General features: G+C 45.6%; 1 protein-coding gene across 6 annotated transcripts in view; it reads right to left on the bottom strand.

Moving 5' to 3' along the window:
• Positions 1 to 18728, bottom strand: part of ARHGAP1 (Rho GTPase activating protein 1) — a 35017-nt gene that overhangs the window by 6904 nt on the left and 9385 nt on the right. For 4 of the 6 annotated variants that reach the window (XM_053946268.1, XM_053946270.1, XM_053946269.1 and 1 more), the window contains exons 4-13: positions 11447 to 11534; positions 11075 to 11206; positions 10491 to 10577; positions 9786 to 9884; positions 8973 to 9080; positions 7691 to 7767; positions 7226 to 7303; positions 6566 to 6694; positions 6310 to 6413; positions 667 to 5892 (exon numbers count right to left, since the gene is read on the bottom strand). In XM_053946268.1, the coding sequence (XP_053802243.1) occupies positions 5713 to 5892; positions 6310 to 6413; positions 6566 to 6694; positions 7226 to 7303; positions 7691 to 7767; positions 8973 to 9080; positions 9786 to 9884; positions 10491 to 10577; positions 11075 to 11206; positions 11447 to 11534 (1082 nt within the window). In that variant the 3' untranslated portion in view covers positions 667 to 5712. Of the gene's footprint in view, positions 1 to 666; positions 5893 to 6309; positions 6414 to 6565; positions 6695 to 7225; positions 7304 to 7690; positions 7768 to 8972; positions 9081 to 9785; positions 9885 to 10490; positions 10578 to 11074; positions 11207 to 11446; positions 11535 to 16727; positions 16758 to 18728 lie in introns of those variants that run through there. The other 2 variants (XM_053946271.1, XR_008431579.1) reach the window with 2 other exon arrangements.

Consider the following 18728-nt stretch of genomic DNA (forward strand, 5'->3'; position numbering starts at 1 on the left):
TCTCTACATTCTTCTGTGTACCAAAAGGTCTGGGACAGTCCCAGGCTAGTGCTTGTTTTCCTCCAGGAAACAGGAGGGTTAGGGGCCTGTCAGTGAATACAGGACAGAGCAAGTTGCTGCCTCCATCAGAGAGGGCAAAATGGACTAGTGCATTACAGTTGGAGAGGTCAGTGGGATCTTACTGAGATCAACCTACTGGAAGGACAGCAAGGGACATACAGAACAGGTGCCTGGAGGTGGGAGGAACAGTCATACAGTGTTTGACCCTGCTGACCTCACCAGTGAATTAGGAAACTGAAATCTTAACTTGTCTCCAGAGGAAAGGGATGGGAAAAGCGGGAAAAATATACAGAATTTGCATTGTACATGGTTGCTACTACACACTTAAAGCAGCATAGGAATGTTTTGAGTTGACAGGAGAGATAGCAGAGACTAATAAAATATAGAAAGAATAACCACACTTAACAGCTAACAGTATTGGTAAAAGTTAACCCTGTATAACACACAATGCCAGGTATGGTGCCAACACCTTCCCTTTAAAGGAAAGACAAGATTATAAAAATCTGTATACTAATAACAACTGTTGATTTAAGCTTTGGTGTAAAGGGTGTCTGGTTATTATAAAAAAAGAGACAGTGGATAAAATGACAGGAATGGGGCAGGGGGGAAGAAAAATGACTCTGTATTAGAAGCTTCTATGAAGGGAATATTCCAGCTTGGGATACAAGGGTAACAAAAACAATCTTTTCTTAATCACATCTTCAGAAGGCAACACAGTAAACTGAGCATACTGCTGTAATCTAACAGATACCGATGGGTCTACATTATATGCATGTATATGTGTGTATTTATAAGTGTCATTTCATGAACTTAAAAAAGACATGGTACAGTGTCAAAACTCACAGAAATCATCCTGTAGGATCTGGGGCTTACTACAGGGCTTTCAGTATCCACTATTTACACCATGTCACCAGGAAGACAAGAGATTGGAAAAACCATCAGGAAATAAGTGAGAAAGTAAAACAGTCACAGAAGTATGATTAACCACCAAGATCATGAACAATTAAATACCATCACTTTGTGAGCCTACTTTATGTATTTATAAAAAATGTTCTCAGAAGAGTGTCCATAAAGTCAGGGGGCAGCTACTAATGAGAATGTGCTCAGTTGCAATGGTGTTCACACTGCATTCAGTACTGCCCATGGCTGCACATAACATAGGTCCTGCCAGTGCCAGCTCCCTGTCAGGGACAGATGCATTTAGCTCCTTGGAGCTGATGTTGCTACAGCACAATGCCAGGCAGGTCACTGTGACAGAGCCCAAAGCAAGGACCAGCTGCTACACTGAGAGGAGGTTTGAGATCTCGCTGTATAGTTGGCATGTTAACCACGCTGACCCCATTACAGGGGCCATGTCAACATGGAGAAGGGGAACTGGCAACACTGGGAAGCTCTTAACTGGTACAGTAAAAACTGACAAGCAGTACACAGTTTAGACATGCAAGTGTCAACATCAGCATCAACACATCACCCTGACATACCATCACTGACATCCCAGCAGTCAGGCTACTGCTGATGGTTTTAGCCCCAGTGCTCTTCATTCTACTCCTAATTCTTGCATCCTAGCCAAAAAGCTTACTGATGTAACAGGCAAATTGCAGTCTTTAGGAAAAAGTAGTGAACTGAATATGGATCAAGAGGAGTGCAGTGGTCCTAACCAGACTACTGTTCATCAAGTTAGCAATCCACATACATTGAAATGAGAAGGTGCAGGCTTCTGATGAGTGTATCACCTGGCCCCAGGATAAACTTAGCCAGCTAATCCTAAAGTGGCTCCCGCTTGGCACCCTTGGAAATCCTAGGCAGACTGCTCATCATGACAGGAAGATGGTAATGTGGAAGAACAGCCCTCTTCAGGAGAGCCAGATCTATACTGCTTCATTTTTGTTTTAATTCTGTTTCCAGCCCAAGGCTCCTGCAAACTAGTATTTCTTCAGTTACTCACATAGGAGGCATTTAATACTTTCTTTCCTTCCTTGCAGCATGGTTGTGGTTGGCAGCATAGGATGGCCTTACTTGTTTCTTGTAGATGTGTCACTGCTGCTGCCATGTGACGAACATATCTGGATCTGAGATTACATTTTGATTTTTATTGAAATACAAAAAGTGCAAACTGTGAAATACAAGATTGGTGCAGATTAAACAAAAATAAACAGTGTGAACTGTGAAAACCCAGGCCTGCACCTGATGAACATCAACAAAGAAGGCAAGGAACGCCAACAACAAAAGCAAAGCCAAAATTTTTGCACAGGAGCCCCTGTGCATAAAAAAGGAAACTCGGACCAAACTGGCCCTCGGCTCTCTCATGTCAGCACACAAGGCATCTGGATGGCCCCAGACCTCCTGCACCACCCAGAAGCTCTGGTGTCAGTTCACAGCTTGGGCCAGGGAGTGATCAGAGGCCATTAAGACAGCAGGAGGCTTAGCAGAGGGGAGTGTTCTAGGTGCTAAAAGGAAGAGGTTGATGCAGAACAAGTACCCCCAACAGGAAGAAATGGCTAATAGCTAACCTGAAAGGTAAGCCAGGAAAGAGACCCATGGACAGCTCTATAGCAAGGCGAAAACTGACACAGACCAGCACCTTAATTGTATACCACCCCCAACCTATACAAGGCAGAGAAAACCAGCCCAGCCAGCACCCTGCCCATGTGAGGAGGGAATTTAACCCCCTGGCCTTGGCAGGTGCAGGCTCTGGTGACCACCCACCTGACACAGGCTGCAGGCAGGACTGGGCCAGTTCTCTGCTCAGACCACAGGAGGAATATTTCAATACAAGGCATTTGGGAGAACAGATTGCAAAAGCAACCCTGATTACTGTGCCTGCTCCAGGGCCCTCAGCAGCTCTAGCACAAGGAGCAGCAGAGAAAAGGGGCTATTTGCAGTGGGTCTCTTCCAGGATTTGCAAGCACTTTCCCACCATGAGCAGTAGTCGTTCCCTGAACACTCTGAATCTGGTCCCTGTGAGCACTGAACTGGAGCAGGCTTTTATCCCTGCCAGCAGGGGATGAACCAGCCTCTATTTTGCTAAAAAAGGAAACGTAATTTCAAGAATTCACTAAAAAAAAAAAACAAAAACCACCCACTAAACTCCAGCCAGAACTCAGACACTTGCAGTATTCTCCACTTTCCCCCTGGACAGGAGCTACTCCAGCACTGTTCCTCTGGCTACTGGGCAGGGAACAGTCCTTGCTGCTCTGCAAGGCCAGAACATGCCACCTTCCCCAGAGAGTGCACAGAGACAGGTCTCATGCACACAGGCACTTGGATTCCAGACTGCCAAGCTTAGGCATTTGTTCCAGAAGTTACCTGGGCTTGCCTTTCCTCTACAGAGATGAAGGTGAAATCAGTGTCAGCTGCAGATACAGTCAGAGCACCAAGTCTCCTTCTCCCCCTACCAAAGCCTCCACAGAGCAGGACGCCTGCAGGGAAAGAGGGGCTGCACTGGGGTCCCTCAGCCTCCACAGCCCTGCCCCTTAAACACTGGGGGAAGTATACCTCTCTCCACACTACTCCACCCCAGATTACTCCTCCACAGCACATCAACCCTGCTAACTCACTCTAGAAGAGATCACAAATTAATTAGGAGCAGATTATCTCTCCCTCCAAAACATTTACTTAGTTACTGCTGTGAATTGTTCAGGATGAAACAATTCATGTTCTAGCCAAACAGGGAAGGCTCCTGCTATTGGAAGAGGGAGACTTGAAGAAGTCAGCAGCCTGGTAGCCTCCATAGGGCAAAGTCTCCCCGGTATCTAGAAAGGATCAGATCCAATTCCATCTTGGAACCTCTCTTGCTCCAGTCTTAGAAATGTTCACTTTCTTGTTCACTTATCCCACCCACATGTTGGTGCGCCTCCTCCAAGGCAGCTGGCTGGGCCTGCGCTGCCTTGCAGAGCAGCCTACATTTGCACCCATCCCCATTCCAGAGTTTAGCAAAAAGAGGAATCTCCTCAATTCCTGCAGCAGATGACACTTACTTTGACTACACCAGGGACACCGACCCTTGGTCAGTGTTTAAAGGCAGGCTAAAATGTTATGAAAAAGCAAATTCTCTTTAGCATCCAGTAGCTTTAAAAAACCAGTTCTGCTTGGTCCAAAAGATTTGTCCTGAGGCCAGATGCAGCAGGGAGGTCTGGCACAGGCACACAGGGCACAAGATACAAAGATAAATCACACCATAGAAGTAAGGCTAGAAGCTCCCTCCTAAAACCCTGACAGGCCCAGGCTGAGGAGAAGGATCTCTTTTAGCTCAGGTAATGGGAATGAGGCAACCCAAACCAACAGAGATGCTATAACAGTATCACAGCTGCTCCAGAGAGGTGCTGGGACCATCCCACTCTGAGCCTGCCTTGCAGAGAACACAATCTCTCCAGCTGTGCCCAGGGCATCCAGGATGCGGCTGACCAGATGCCAGGGTACAAAGTATGAACCCAAGAGGAGACACGGCAAAGGCCCTTGGCATGTAATAGCTGTTCCCTCACAGCTTTGGCACAAGTGCTCAGCATCTGGGCAGAAATTTGTAATCCAGGCCTGGTGCACTCCATGGTGAGGGTTAGCCCCAGTCCCTAGACCTTCCCTCAAGGCCATGCTCTCTGTTAGACTGTGCTGAGGAAGGTTGTGCTCAAAAAGACAACTAACTAGTCAAGGCAGTCTGCACCAGTCAGCACAGATACATGTGCCAGAAGAGGAGGCCTTGTGCTGCTGCCAGGACAGATGGTGATCCTCATGGTGTTCAGCAGCTCAGTGCCACCAGGGCACTTGCTCCTGCCATTCAGACTCACCAGCTGTCAAAGGGTCACAGCTGGCCTGCATGCACAGCCAGGCCTGGCATGAACCTTCCCAGGCAGGCTGGAAGTGCTGCTGGAGGGACAAACACACCTGAGCTGGATAACTGTGGGAGGCAAGTCACCCACTACAGTCCAACACTGAATAGTATCTGGAGTGGGTGACCCCAGAGGGGCTGGGCTTTGGGCTAAAAGCCCATCATCTTCATTGTTTTGGAGTCTGACAGGTAACACAGCCCATTGCCATGAGCCTGTCCTTCACCTGCCTACCAAAAGCAGGGGGCCTAGAGTGGTATTTGTAAGTGCAGGACATGCTGCTACCTGAAGCACAAGGGCTGCTGCTCCCTTCCCTGCTTTAGGTGCCCCTGCGGAAAGGCAGGATGCATGCTTAGTGCTGAGAAATGGCACTCACAGTAAGAATGTCTCCATCACAAAATCCAGCAACTCCACCCTAGCCCAAACAGCCCAGCTGAGGCAAGGAGGGGTGAGCTGGGGCTGTCGGGAGCTTGAATAAAAAGATCTGTGATGAGGAAGGGACCAGCAGGGCAGAAAAACTTCACATAAGGGAAGGAGGAAAGGAAGGCAGGTCATCTGATAGGGCAGAAGACTGGTGATGAGCCCTGGAGGAGCTGCGCAGGTGGGTTAGGACTCCAGTCTCAGCAGCTAAGAGACCAGCTCCCCTCCCCATCCAGAGCTGCAGGTGTCCTGCTCACTTACTTGCACACTTTCACCATCATCTCCACAGCCCTCACTCTGCTCATCACCCAAAAGATCAATGGTCCCTTTGTACTGGAGACAGCTTGGTCACAGCTCCAAGACAAAGAAGGGGGAAGATGAGCACAGTGTGCAGGTGTGGGCTGGCCTGGATTCAGGCCTCCGCAGCCTCAAACAGCTCCTTCTGGTGGTCCAGCAGGAATTTGGTAAAGGTATTGATGGGATTGATGGCTTTTAGAGTGATGGCCACATCTTTGGCCCAGAGCAGATTTGGGCCAAACACAACTGCCAGGTTGGTGTTCGTCATCTTGTTTCTGTCGCTGTGAGCAGAGACCTAAGTGGGAAGGAAAGAGACCACTGTGAATCCTACAGAATAGCACAGCAGCTGCCCTCTAGCCTCCCCAAAGCTAGAGCTGATAGACTCACAGAGAAAATAAGAGGAGAAAAGCTGGCCAGGCCATATCATCACAACAGCACTATCAGATAATATCTCTACAAGTCCAGATCACCACTCATGATCTTCCCTCTCACTTGAATGGCCTTGCAGTGGCTTTCTTGGCAGCAGGAAGTACTGTAAAGCAGATCTGAGACCCCTCTTGTACTCAGCTACTTTGTAGTTCTACCTCCAGCCTGGGGAGCTTTCAACCTCCCTGGTATAGACCACACAGGCTGTATGCCTGCACTTTTTAGGCTGAAGGCCTGCCTGCACCTCTCAGCATTATGACAACCAAATGCTTAGGCTAGCACTCACCTGCACCAGAAAGGCTGTCAATAAACGGAGCACTTGGTAGTTTTCTTCAGGCAAATCCTGGAGCGTTTTGCGAACAACATCCACACGTTTCACCTCCTCCACACCTAAAAATCAAGAGACAGGACAATCCTCAGCACCCATCCTGATGAAGGCCCTGTTGGCAGTCACAAGGTATCCCATGCATGTCTCCACTAAGTAAGACATCTTTGCCCTTAGCCAGTGCAACATTCAGGGAGTAGCACTTGTTACAACTCACTCTGGAAGCTGACAACATGGCTGTAGAGGGCAAAAGTGAGGAGGGGCTCAGGTAGCTCCCTCAAGAAGGTCTTGAGAATCACAGCAGGGAGGTGGACATCTTCATACTCCTGGAAATCTACAGGCACACCTGAGAAAGTAGAGCAGAGACTCATTGCTCACTGGCCAAAGCAGCATCTCCTCCAAAGGACAGGACATGATGGTCAGAGCCCAAAACTAAGGAAGAGGTATTTTAAAAAACACAGAATCCTGAAGTACCACATCTTCTAGCAGAGTGGAAAAATATGTCCCAAAATCATATACAAAGCAGTGCTGAATCCAGCATTACATCTTTAGAAGTCATCAAATCAAACATAACTAAGTTTCATCCTGGTCCTCTAAAGTCCCTTCAGTATAACCAGAGTGAGATGGTATATTTCATCCCAAGAAACAGGGAAACTTTCAGGAAAAAAAGGATAGTAAAGGGAATATGAGTGGGAAGGAATATGCTTTCCACACAGCAGAAGTACCAGATATTTCTCCCTTGCAATACCCCAAGATGAGACCTCACCTACAGACCTATCAAAGAAGAAGAGGATCCATGATGGACTAGTTCCTACAGTTGCAGTTGCACAGTAATAATTAGGGAATGAGAGGGGCTCTGATGTGTTTGGGCACTTACCCATATTGTATTTTTGCTGGACCTCTCTGACAACCTGTGTATTTGCTGATCTCCGGAAAATCCCCTCTGTATTAAGAGCTGTGAAGTGACAGCAGATGGAGAAGGAAAAAATCAGCCATGTGAGAGTCTTTAAAAATGCTGGCCTTAACAATTATAAATCCATGCTGTGGGGCATTCAGACAGATATCAACAAGCTCCTTTTTTAGAGTACAACAATTCTTTCTGCTTCCACTATCAGACAAAGGATACAAGGGGCATTTGGCTAGTTTTACACAAGTGGGAACATGGACTCCTGAAAGAAGGATTCTCCTAAGCCCTCCACAATCTCACTTGAAGGCTAACTCGCCTAGTTCGGGCTTTACACCCTATTTTAGACTGCTGTTCTTTATCTTACCACAGTCTTGATTGGATCTTGGAGAGAACAGAGGTCACTGATATGGGACTGCAGCTTCCCCAAACACTTACCATGCTCCCGCAAATGAGCAATGGTGTCTCTGACCACCAGAGGAACAGGAGACTGATCAGGGCTCTTCTCCCTGAGACTGCACCAAGAAACAACAGGTTACACATGACTGCTACACAGGACTGGTCCTGCCCTACATGCAGCCTCCAACTCTTGAATTTGCCCACACCAGCTGTACTGCGTATGATCTTGCTGGTTCAGCCATTATTCCGGCCTTCTATCCTCTTCACCCATCATGTTACATCATTCACTGGAGCAACTATGAGCTCATTACTAGACCACAGGAACGGTTTTCCATCCTCTGTAAAAATCTCAACCTGTATATGCCAGGGCAAAGGGTTTCCCAGAAGGCAAGGATGCTAGTTATGAATCAGGTGAAAAAGGTTACGCTTCCTTTTTTCTTCCCCATAGGAGCAAGGGCAGAAAGAAGCTGACACATGAGAAAAAAAATTTTGGCCACCACATTCCTGTGACAGAAGATTTATCAACAAAATGGCTGTCAGGGAAAATCTCATGACACCAAGGTGCTCGCTGCCACCCTCACATTCATTTGTCCAGACAACTCAATAGCTTGGAGCTGCTCACCCCTCCCAGGCTGCTAACAAGCTCAGGCACCACAGCACCATGGCAAACACCATCTGGAAATGTTGCACTGAAGCTGGGGAATGTGTTCCCAGACTGCCTCAGAGGATGTGTCTAGCTACACAGTACTGGCTCCTCCTCATTCTCTGGGGAGGCAAAACCACACTCAAGAGTTAAAAATACCTTCAACACTTACTCAGTATCACCAGCCCTTGCCAGTGTCTGTGTTTGCCTTTGTCATTGTGCAGGAATGGGGAGTGGGATTCACTACAAGGCTGAATAGAGGTGCTTTCAAAATAGATTTTATGATTTGGAAAACAACTAAGAAACAAATCTGCAGTACTGCTCAAAGCAGCATAGTCCTAAAGAGACTCCTGTCAGCCAGCTTCTTACAGATTTCTTTTGCTTAAAAGGAAGTTTCTAGTGCCATAAAGCTGTCCCCGTGGCTCTTATTTTGCTCCTCCCTTAGTGACCCTAAGTTGCAAAAACAATTTAACCCAGGGATCAAGAGGATGGAACTGAACTGAGTTAGTCAGGATCTGGACATGAGCAGAGAGTTCCTGAGGAAAATGATTAAAGTTTTGTAGGAAGTCTGAACTGCAAGAAATTTCGCAGCCATTTTCTGCTGTTGTTCAGTAATAAATACAGTGATCTCATATCAAGCAAGTCAGGACAAAAGCAACACAGTCCAGAAATACTCACTGCTGTAGGGAGACTCCAAACTGCTGGTTTGGCAGTGGTGGACGTGGGGGTGTTGGCTTCTGGGGCACTTGCAAAGGTTTCTGCAGGGATCTCAGGTATTCATCATACCTGCAGCAAAACACGGACTAGTAGAAAGCCACTCCACCTTCCAGAAAGTGCATGAACCCAGCACTGCACACCCACTGGTAACAGAACCAGACTGGTACAGTCAATTACACCTACACAGAACCACCACAGGCAGCTGTGGAGCACAAGAACAAACATCTGGTTGCCAGAAAAAAAAGCAGGGAGAAAAGGAGTATCTATCTGTAATCAAGAGTTGGAGTAGCTGAGTAACAGCGTGGGAGGGAGGCCAGGACAGCACTGCTTGTGATGAGACAGATGCATGTGTGGGTGTGGGACAGGGAAGCAATCTGGTAGGACTGACATTATGGCAACTTTGGGAAGCCTCAAAGACAAGCTGAGCAGTGCATAATGAGCTGAGCAGGTGCCCAGATGACAGCAAATGCACACCATGAGCTCCAGGTCAGTGTTAGGGTCAGTATCTTGCAGAAAGTCCCCAGGGAGTGAGTGGGAGATGCAGGATTGGTGCTCCATTGCAGGAGGATTTTTAATTCAAAGACAGAACTGGGGACTGGGGCCAAGAACACACAGGAAGGACTACAGAGAGAAACCAGTCTTGAAGGCAACTTGTCAGCACACCCTGAAAAACCACTGCCTGAGTGGAACAATCGCTTCCTTCCCTTGCCACACTTTACAAAAGGTCCTCTCTCACAGAGCCCTAAGGAAGGGAGAGACAGACAGTATTCTCACTTTAGCACTTGGCTTGGGATCCCCAACTGCTCCAGCTTCACATACTCCTCCAGCTCACTAAGGTAATTCACATAAAAAATCTTTCGTCCAAATTTAAAGCTGAAAAACAAGAAAAAAAGTAGATATTTGAGGAATTGGGAAATCCAGTAACATAACTGACTTCTTACAGAAAAGGAGAGCAGAGGACTGCAAGAAACATCAATGGGGCAAAGGGTAGGTATGGCTGAGCAGAAGAGATGTCACCCACGTCATTTTCCCACTTCATCTATTTTACCAGAAGATGCAAAAACTTTACAAGATACATTAGAAGCCCTAGCAGCAGCAGGCTCCCTCAAATGGTGAGTTTCTCCTTCCTATGTTCAGCAGTAGTCTTGAGAAGATCTTATTCCCAATTATTTCACAGAGTTATTATTTCAATATCACAATAAATTAAATATTTGAGTTGCAGAGCCTGCAACTTTTTACTTCTATTTGGCTGGAGAGAAAAGGAGTAGCACAGAGCTGCAAGCTCTGTAGGTTCCTAAAGAGGCATTTCTGGTGTGTGAGTATTTCTGAGCTCAGAAGTGGGAGGAGACAGAAAAAGGTGAGAGACTCCAGGATAGGCCTGGCAGCCTGGGCTCAGCTTGTGTGCCTCTGAGAAGGCCTCATTGTTCACACCTGCAGTGTGAGCATGCAGGTGAGCTGCCAATAGCGCTTCCTTCCTACCTGATCAGAGGCTTGAAGAGTATCAGGAGGGTCTTGATGAACATAGTTGGGTGCACAATATACAAGGCTTTGATGTTCTTCTTGTACCTGTCAAGAAAAGCCCAGTAATGACCAGCTGCACTTTAAGCAGAGGAACCAACCTTTCAACAAGATTAAGGCACCCTGGTTGCTTCATGCCTTTTGCACTGAGCCTCACCACATCCCAGCATCCATGGCCTCTGCTCTCCCATGCTCTATAGCAGTGTCAGGCCACTCAGCAACCTGATGGCATGCTACCCTGTATTCCAAGATTCATCTAAAACCAGTGAGCAGTCTCCCCAGGAACCTACAACTATAGCATGGGGCTGACACACTTGCACCAGGTCCTGGGTTTGCTCTTGGCTGCTGGCTTAAAGGATGTAACTACAGAAGGAGCTATTTATCCTATGATTCAGTCTGTATTAAACAACAATCCACCTCCTTAAGCAGGAGAGTAAGTGACAGTAAATTATGATCACCAAGCTACACAGGGGAGCTGGGGAAGATCCTCTATATTATGCTACAGAACAGCACATAACATCCTTGCTTGCTGCATCTTTACTCACTTGCGATCAAATTCCCTGTAGGCATCCCGTAACCAGCTCAGGGATGGCTTGTTCTCACTGGTCAGGCCATGGTGCAGGTACACCAGAGTGTAGTCACTCTCCACATACTGGTCAAGTGTGAATTTCAGGTACCTGAGAAGAAAGAACTGATGAACTCACTTTGTGCTCTGCTACAGAGAGGCTATTCCTCCCTTTGGGACTCTTTTTGTGCACCATAACAGAGGATTTGCATCTCCAGCAATGGAGGTAAGCACTTGGGAGGACAGTCCAGCTAAAGACGCTACTGCAGATGGATCTGTCCCCAGGAATCCAGCAGCTGAGAATTAGGTCAGATTTAAGAAAATAACAGCAGCCTACTAAGACTCTACTTACCCCAGCAGTTTCACATGATCTAGTTGATGACTTGGGGGCATCCGGCAGGCACTGAACAAAATTACTTTCCTTCCGTATTTGTCATCACCTGCAGATAAAATGCCAGATATTACAGGGAGTTAAGGACTTAATTGTGGTATTGGCAGCAAGGGGTAAAGAAAAAATGAGAAACCACTGTAACAAGGTACAGCTGCCAGCAAGCTAAATCCAATTTTCAGCAGTTATCATGGGCCTAGTGTGGAAGCAGAAACCTGAACACTAAGCAACATTGGCAAGTCAACAATGAGAATGAAGAACAGATTCCCTGCTCCAGCCCTGAAAGGAGATGAAGGACTGGAAGCCAGAATGCCTCGGGGCACATAGGGATGGAGTCAAGTACAGAGCAGAGTGCTCAGAGCATTAATCCTGCAAAACTGTGCCTGGGCATTGCTCCTGATGCACACATGTCCAGGGAGGCACAGGGAAAACTGCCCCTCACTGGCACAATAACTCCGTCCACCCTGCACACAGTCCCAGACTAACTTCTAATAGTCTGGTGCATCTGTTTCTTGCTTCACCTGGAGCTTAGTTCTGCACACAGAACACAGGCCATTTCATACCCAGGAAAGCAAGAAATTCCTAGAAAAAGAGCAGTTCTAGATGAGAACTCATCTGGGTGAGTTCCAGATGATTTCTCATCTTTCCAAAGACAAGTCTCTTCTACAGATGGGTCAAGCAGGGCTGCTGGATTCTCCAGGAGGACTGTAGAATAAGCTCTTCACTGCTTCCTAGATTTTCCATCCACAGAGAGATTTTCCAGCTTGAGACAGAAGGAGCTGCAAAGTGCAGCACAACAAAGCATTCTTTGTAAAAGCCATGCAGAAAACAGTCCCCATCACACTGGAGCCAAATAACCCATAAAGCACCGTCATGTCACTGAGGACACTCCCAGCCACCACTTGAGGCTTCAGAGACAATGAGCCAAGTTTTCCCCAAAGCAAGTCTTCAACCGTCAGTGGACTTCTGCTAGCAGAGATCTCAGCCCCATGAACAAAGCCCAAGCAGACACACATGGCCAAGCTTAGCAGACATGCTGGGGAATAGAGATTTGCATAAGTGAGAACCAGGTCACAAATCCTGTGGACATACAGAGTTTGAGGGAAAGTCTAATTCTCTCCCAGACATGACACCCAATCCATTTCCACAAAGATGACTTCTTTTTTAGCAGCAGTGGAGATGAAATGATTCCTTTAGTATTAAGGGTAAAAGTCTTCCCACCTTTTTAGCTACTCACCCTGATCTGAAACCTGTGTTTTCTTGTCAAGCAAAGAGTACAACAGTGAATGGGGCTGTTGAGGCTATACACAACAATACCCTCCTTACTCCCATATGGTAAACCATCTCACGCAGACCATAACACAGAAAAGCAGCAAGGATCACTACTTATGCAGGACTGACCTGCAATACATTATTCCTCTTGAAATATATCCTTTTCCCAGCATGGATTTACAATATTCATGCCGCCATTTTATCACCTTTGCACAGGCTCTGGCCCTCAACTATCACTTGGCTACACTTGCCACGCAGCAACTGAGGTCCTAGAATAGCAAACCTGATATTTCTGGGAATGCTGCTTGTTAGTACCAGATCACCACTTGGTGCTGCAACTGGCAGCCAGAGAATTAATACACACCAGCCATGACATTAAGATGCCACTGGCCCCCTTTTGCCCCCATCTTGCCAGAACAGATTCTCTTGCTACTTTGTTCATTTTTATTTTCACCTTGCAAGTCCCATTTTCAAGTCACCAGACAACACAGAATTTACTGATGCACACAAGCCAGAAATTCTACCAAAGCTAAGGACACTGCGGCAGCACTAGGTACGGACCAGGAAAGGGGCGCACAGGCCATCACACTGACATACACATGCGGAGATACGGGGCAGCTGGGGAGGACACATGACCTGGAATGCAGGACTAGGAGAGAGTGATGCAAGGCTCATCTGGAACAACCGCGTACAGTCACAGCCAGGCCACAAGACCAACATCACATCGCACATCCCACAGTAGCCCACTCTCTGCCTACCCCAGAGTTTCTTGGTAGCTCGCTGTGAGCTTTAGGGCCAGGTCTAATGTAATTGAGCTGTCTAAAAGACTAAGTGCAGGTTACAAAGTCCTGGGCAAGAAACATGGCATATTGTGACCCTTCCCATTGGTCTTCAGCATCTCATATGTGTCTATCTGAAGGACAAAGGGTCTTGCCTGTATAAAGCACCAAGAAGATGCAGCATTTGAGAATCTGTTGAGCTTTATAGTCATGAAAGAGAATGGTCAGAAAGACAGATCATACGAAGCTCTATGCTAAATTCAGAACAGATGATATCTTCAGTTAACTGAAGCTGTATTTCACTTCAGAGTGGATGATCTGAAGGTCAGATGCAGACTTCAAGTTTAATCAGGGCAGACTCCAAGTTTAATCAGGGCAGGCCTCTGTGGTGCAGTACAGTACCGTGTTTGTGCCATGTTGTGGGTGGCCATACGCGCAGCTCAGGCTTCTGGGCACTGATTATCAGACCTGACAAGTCACAATTCCAGAACAACATACCTTAAATAGCTTTCTCTGAAATGACATAAAAGCCTACAGCAAGGTCTATGCAAAGTCTACAGTCTTGTTCCTTAGATAGTCTGGGATCGTTGATAAAGAATAAACAGACAATCCATAATTCTTTCCAAGGGGAGATGGCATGTATCCCCTGGACAATTTCCAGGGCCAAGCACATCAAAAGATAATCTACAGTGCCCTGGATGACTGAAAAAGGAGCGGCCTGTTTTGCCTTCCAAATCAGAATGAATTTATGCATGAGACCTACAAAGGAACGAGCATGCCCTTTTCTGTGTTCTGGGTTTTGCTCCAGTTTCATCACACTGAGCTCAGTCTGTCAACACAGAAACTTCCAAAACCATCAGCTGCCAATCTTGTTTCTACCTGACATATATCTGATCAGTCTCCTTGCTCCAGACATGACAAAATCAAAAATTCAGCATCAAAGCTGAACAATCAGTTTATAAACAAGAACCTAAAGCCCATTCCATGCGTTCTTGTTGGAGGAAACTACCTTCAGGTGGCCCCTCTGCCTCCTACAGAACAGATTCTTATCAGGTTTGATCTTTCCCAGATGCTCCATCCCTTGTACTATTTGCTTTCCTGTTTGCAGTATTAATCTTATGTATCTAGGTTTTCACCTCTTGTTTGCAATTGCAAATAGCTGAAGTTTCCACTGAACACAACTAAAGACCATGAAGTAATCACTTGGCTTTTCTGGCTGTCTCCTACCTCTCCCAGATGAGGAATGCTCAACAGTTAACAACAAACCAATAACGAATTATATACCATCAGTACTCACAGAGCACCCCAACTTTTCAATGTGCACTTGAATTAAACTACCTCCCTGAAGGATGTGACTCAGATTATTTTGCTTTTAACAATGAAGAGCAAGACAGTAGCCAGTATCTAAAGTCAGTCAAGACAGATGCTCATCTAAAGAGATATGAACTCGTAGCACTGATGGACATAAGCTCCTGAATATTTTTATGACACTTTTAAGGCCTGAACTGTGTTTTTCCTCTCGCTCAAAAAGCAGCATTTCCAGGGCACTTCTAAGACAAGGGGCAAGGAAAATCACTGCTGTGTTTCCAAGCCCTGAGTGCAAGGCCAAGCTTCTAAAAGAGCTGAAATGAGAATACTGAGGCAAATGTTTCAGACTGAAACCTGCAGCAATATGAACGTATCACAGCAGAAATTCATATCAAGATGGCAGTAATGTCCCAAGACACGGCATTAGATGAATCTGCACAGCCAACATGGAAAATACATCCTTGGCATGCAAATACTGTTATTTACTATTTCTAGGTAAATAGAATATATCCATTACATATCCTGAAATATATCCTTTAGCATTTATGTCATGATTTGAGGCAGCCTAACTGCAGTCTAGAGACTGCTCATTCCTACCTTCCTCAGGTCGCCTCAGTTAGATGCCCATCTTGTTGAAAGATTCATATGGGAATATCCTAGTACTTTGATACTGAGACAATGCAGGTGGATAAAACGTGCCACCAAAAGCTAGTGTTACTGCTAAAACAGCAAAGTTAACAGAGTTGAGGGTCAAGGAAAGAGCACCAGTACAGAATACTGGAATATTACTACACAAGTTTCACAAAGCTTAGCATGTTTAATCAGAGCCACTGTGAGTAAAATACCTGTCGAATGTAATTTCATTTCAATTAGCTGTGCTAAGCTTATGGTACAACTGGGAAACTTTAAGTATAGTAGATTTTAATTGCCTATTGAATTCCCAAGTGGATTTAGCCCTGAAGGAAAAGAAGGCAAGGATCTCAAAGCAGAAGTATTTTAATACATTATTTCATCCATCTTGATATTCCCAATATCCAAACACTGCCAGAATCAGAAAGCCTTATGAAGTTAATATAGCTTTAACTGATACAAAAATATACTAGAGGGTCAGATTAAAGAATGCAGAGTGGGAGGATGTCTGAAAGCATAGAAAAAGGAGGAGAAGACTCCACATAATGAGGAAATGAGAATCAGCATTTCCATGAATTGTGTGAAGATCTTAGCAGTAAGAATTTCACACCAATAGGAGTTTTCATGTACATTGAGAAGCATGAAAGCACCAGCAGCCAAATTATTGAGACTTAGGACTGAAGTCCGGAGAGTATTAACAAATGCTCAGCAAGCCCAGGGCAGTCAAGCACAGCTTTGGGCAAACAAGTTACCAGAACACAACATCTCTGTAGCCAAATGGAGAAGAAGTAGATAACAGTTGCTTTCAGATAGATAATCCAGTTTAAGTGCCAGCTGCTTAGCATGTGAGTGCAGCAGCAGATCATATGAAAGAATAGGAAGCAATCCTTGAATGAACATCCAAACCACATAAGATAAAAAGATAAACTGGAGTTCAAACTGAACTGGTCCAAGCAGGCTACCACCATGACAGGACAGAAACAGGATTCACATTGAGACCCATGAGCCCCAAAGTGCCCAAAGTAAAGCCCACACACCAAATTTGGCTCAGATGATTCTGCTGTGCCTGAGGCAGAGGTGCAGCCCTCGGACAACAATTTTGTGCAGCCTTTGGATTCCTGAAAAATTGCCAGTGCAGCCTAAGGCTGAGCAAAGTTTGGGCTCCCCTGAGACAGTCCAGCTACAGGCCATGGTCATGCTAAAGGAATACCATGATCTACAGAACCAAATGTTAGTGCCACAAAAAATCTACCTACCTGGTTGGGCCCCATCAAGTGCACCCTGGTCTGGAGGAACAGAAAAAAAGTTATAGCAAGCCAAGCTTTGTAATCATGAGGGTAAAGTCTGAGAGCCTAGCCAGATTGCCACTGGGATGAATTTAGCTGCTGTCTTGCAGGATTCAAACTCCTTCCATTTCATATTTCCCCCATGCTCCTCTGCAAAAAGCAGCCTTATCTAACAATTAGAGGCAATTACTTGAGCAACAGTTAGAGCAACCCTTGATTCCCAAATCTCCTTTTTGAATTTGCAACTAACTGTATAATCAAATTTCTTGCCCTGTTACACTTCCTCTGCCACCAAAATGGTAACTGCTGTACTGCCACTTTTAAAAGGGTCAATTGCAATTAATTCTGAAGTCCTCTGAACAACTTCAGAAGTGTACAGAGAATGGCATCATACCATATGAATAACACATCCCACACCCATAACTTTTTTTTCATGATTACTAGATTCTGAATAAAAAAAAATTGAACAGCCAATTAGAATTTTAAAAAGGTTCCTCTAGTTTATGAAGGCATTTATTATCACACCCAGCCCCTTCCCATCACTCTCACAGCTACATACTCAACAGACCCACATGGGCCTATCAAGACAGGAGCCTTTGCAGAGCAGAGCTCTAGGAAGAAATTCTCCATTCTCTCAGCCTCTCATAGAAACTTAAAATTCCTTAGATACTCTCCCTTCCCTTGACCTTGCATATCAAAATATGGTGCACAAGCTGGGCTTGCTTTGGATGGACTCAATTCTATAGAGGCAATTCATAATTTTTTATCATACAAAATATTCTTAAACAAACAAACAAACAAAAAAAGTTAAAAGCTGGAACCTACATCCATAAGCAGCAGAAATGCAGGCAGTCTGTACTGATGAAGCCAATAACAATGTACCATGCCTGAAGCGAAAAGGACCCTTGTTACCCTTTGCTAATGGGTCTCTGCTGAGTCCATTAGCCACCAAAGACACCCTGCAACACAGCTTCAACACAAGTTTTGTCTGCCACTTCTACCTTTGCCTGCCTAGAGAAACAACAGCTACTGGTGCTCCAAGATTGATTTTACCCCCCCATGTCAATCACCAACACCTACAACAAATCATCAGCACCAGTTACAGCTTTGGTACCTGCAGTCAAGTTTGTTGGGTAGGTTTGGTACCAGATTCACCAATGAAAATAGATTTACTGCTGAAATTGCAGCTTCAATCCAGTAACACAAAAGGTACACTCATAGGTCTCCACCTTGTTTTCCCACTTCAGTTACAGGTCTTACACATATTAACATCACAGCTTTTCTGCGAGGGCAGCCCCACAGATTGACAAGTAATGGTGTGAGGCAGCAGATTTCCCACGCAAACTAGCAGAAACATGCTTTGAGCTCCAACAAAGTTTTGAAATCACTGGGCAGGGACTACATAGCTGGAGTATATAATGACAGACACTTTCCTGACCACAGATATACTATCTTCTACCCTCCATGGCAGTGAGAAATTCATATGCCAATATATGTTAGGCCCCTGTTTTCTTAACCCGAAAGAAAGCAAGGCAGTTATTGTGTAAAATAGGAATGCTGATGAACCTCATAGCCATAGTTTTGCATATTGACCACAAAGAAGAGACCAGTATTTCAGAGTGGGCAGCAGAACGAGGAAGGAACACCTTGCCAGAGCTGACAAGAGCTCTGCTCTTCTCACACAGCCACAAGTTTCCAGTATGAATTGTCATCTCCAGAAACTTACTTTAAACTATTATTAACCACCTGCCTTAGTTTTGCAATTCAGCCTGTGCTTAAATTCAAGGCCAAGACCATGTCACATCTAGTCTGCATCAACCCCCAAGAAGATGGAAGCAGCATCTTTGTCATGTAAGAACTGGGAGGAGAACACAGAAACTCTCAACATAACAGAAACTTGGGATAGTTCCTTAACAGCCCTCAACCAGGAGCTTGTGTTTCCTCCGAATGCTATGTGACGTGAGCAAGGAA

This window comes from Vidua chalybeata, chromosome 6 (assembly GCF_026979565.1).
Source record: "Vidua chalybeata isolate OUT-0048 chromosome 6, bVidCha1 merged haplotype, whole genome shotgun sequence".
NCBI classification, from domain to species: domain Eukaryota; kingdom Metazoa; phylum Chordata; class Aves; order Passeriformes; family Viduidae; genus Vidua; species Vidua chalybeata.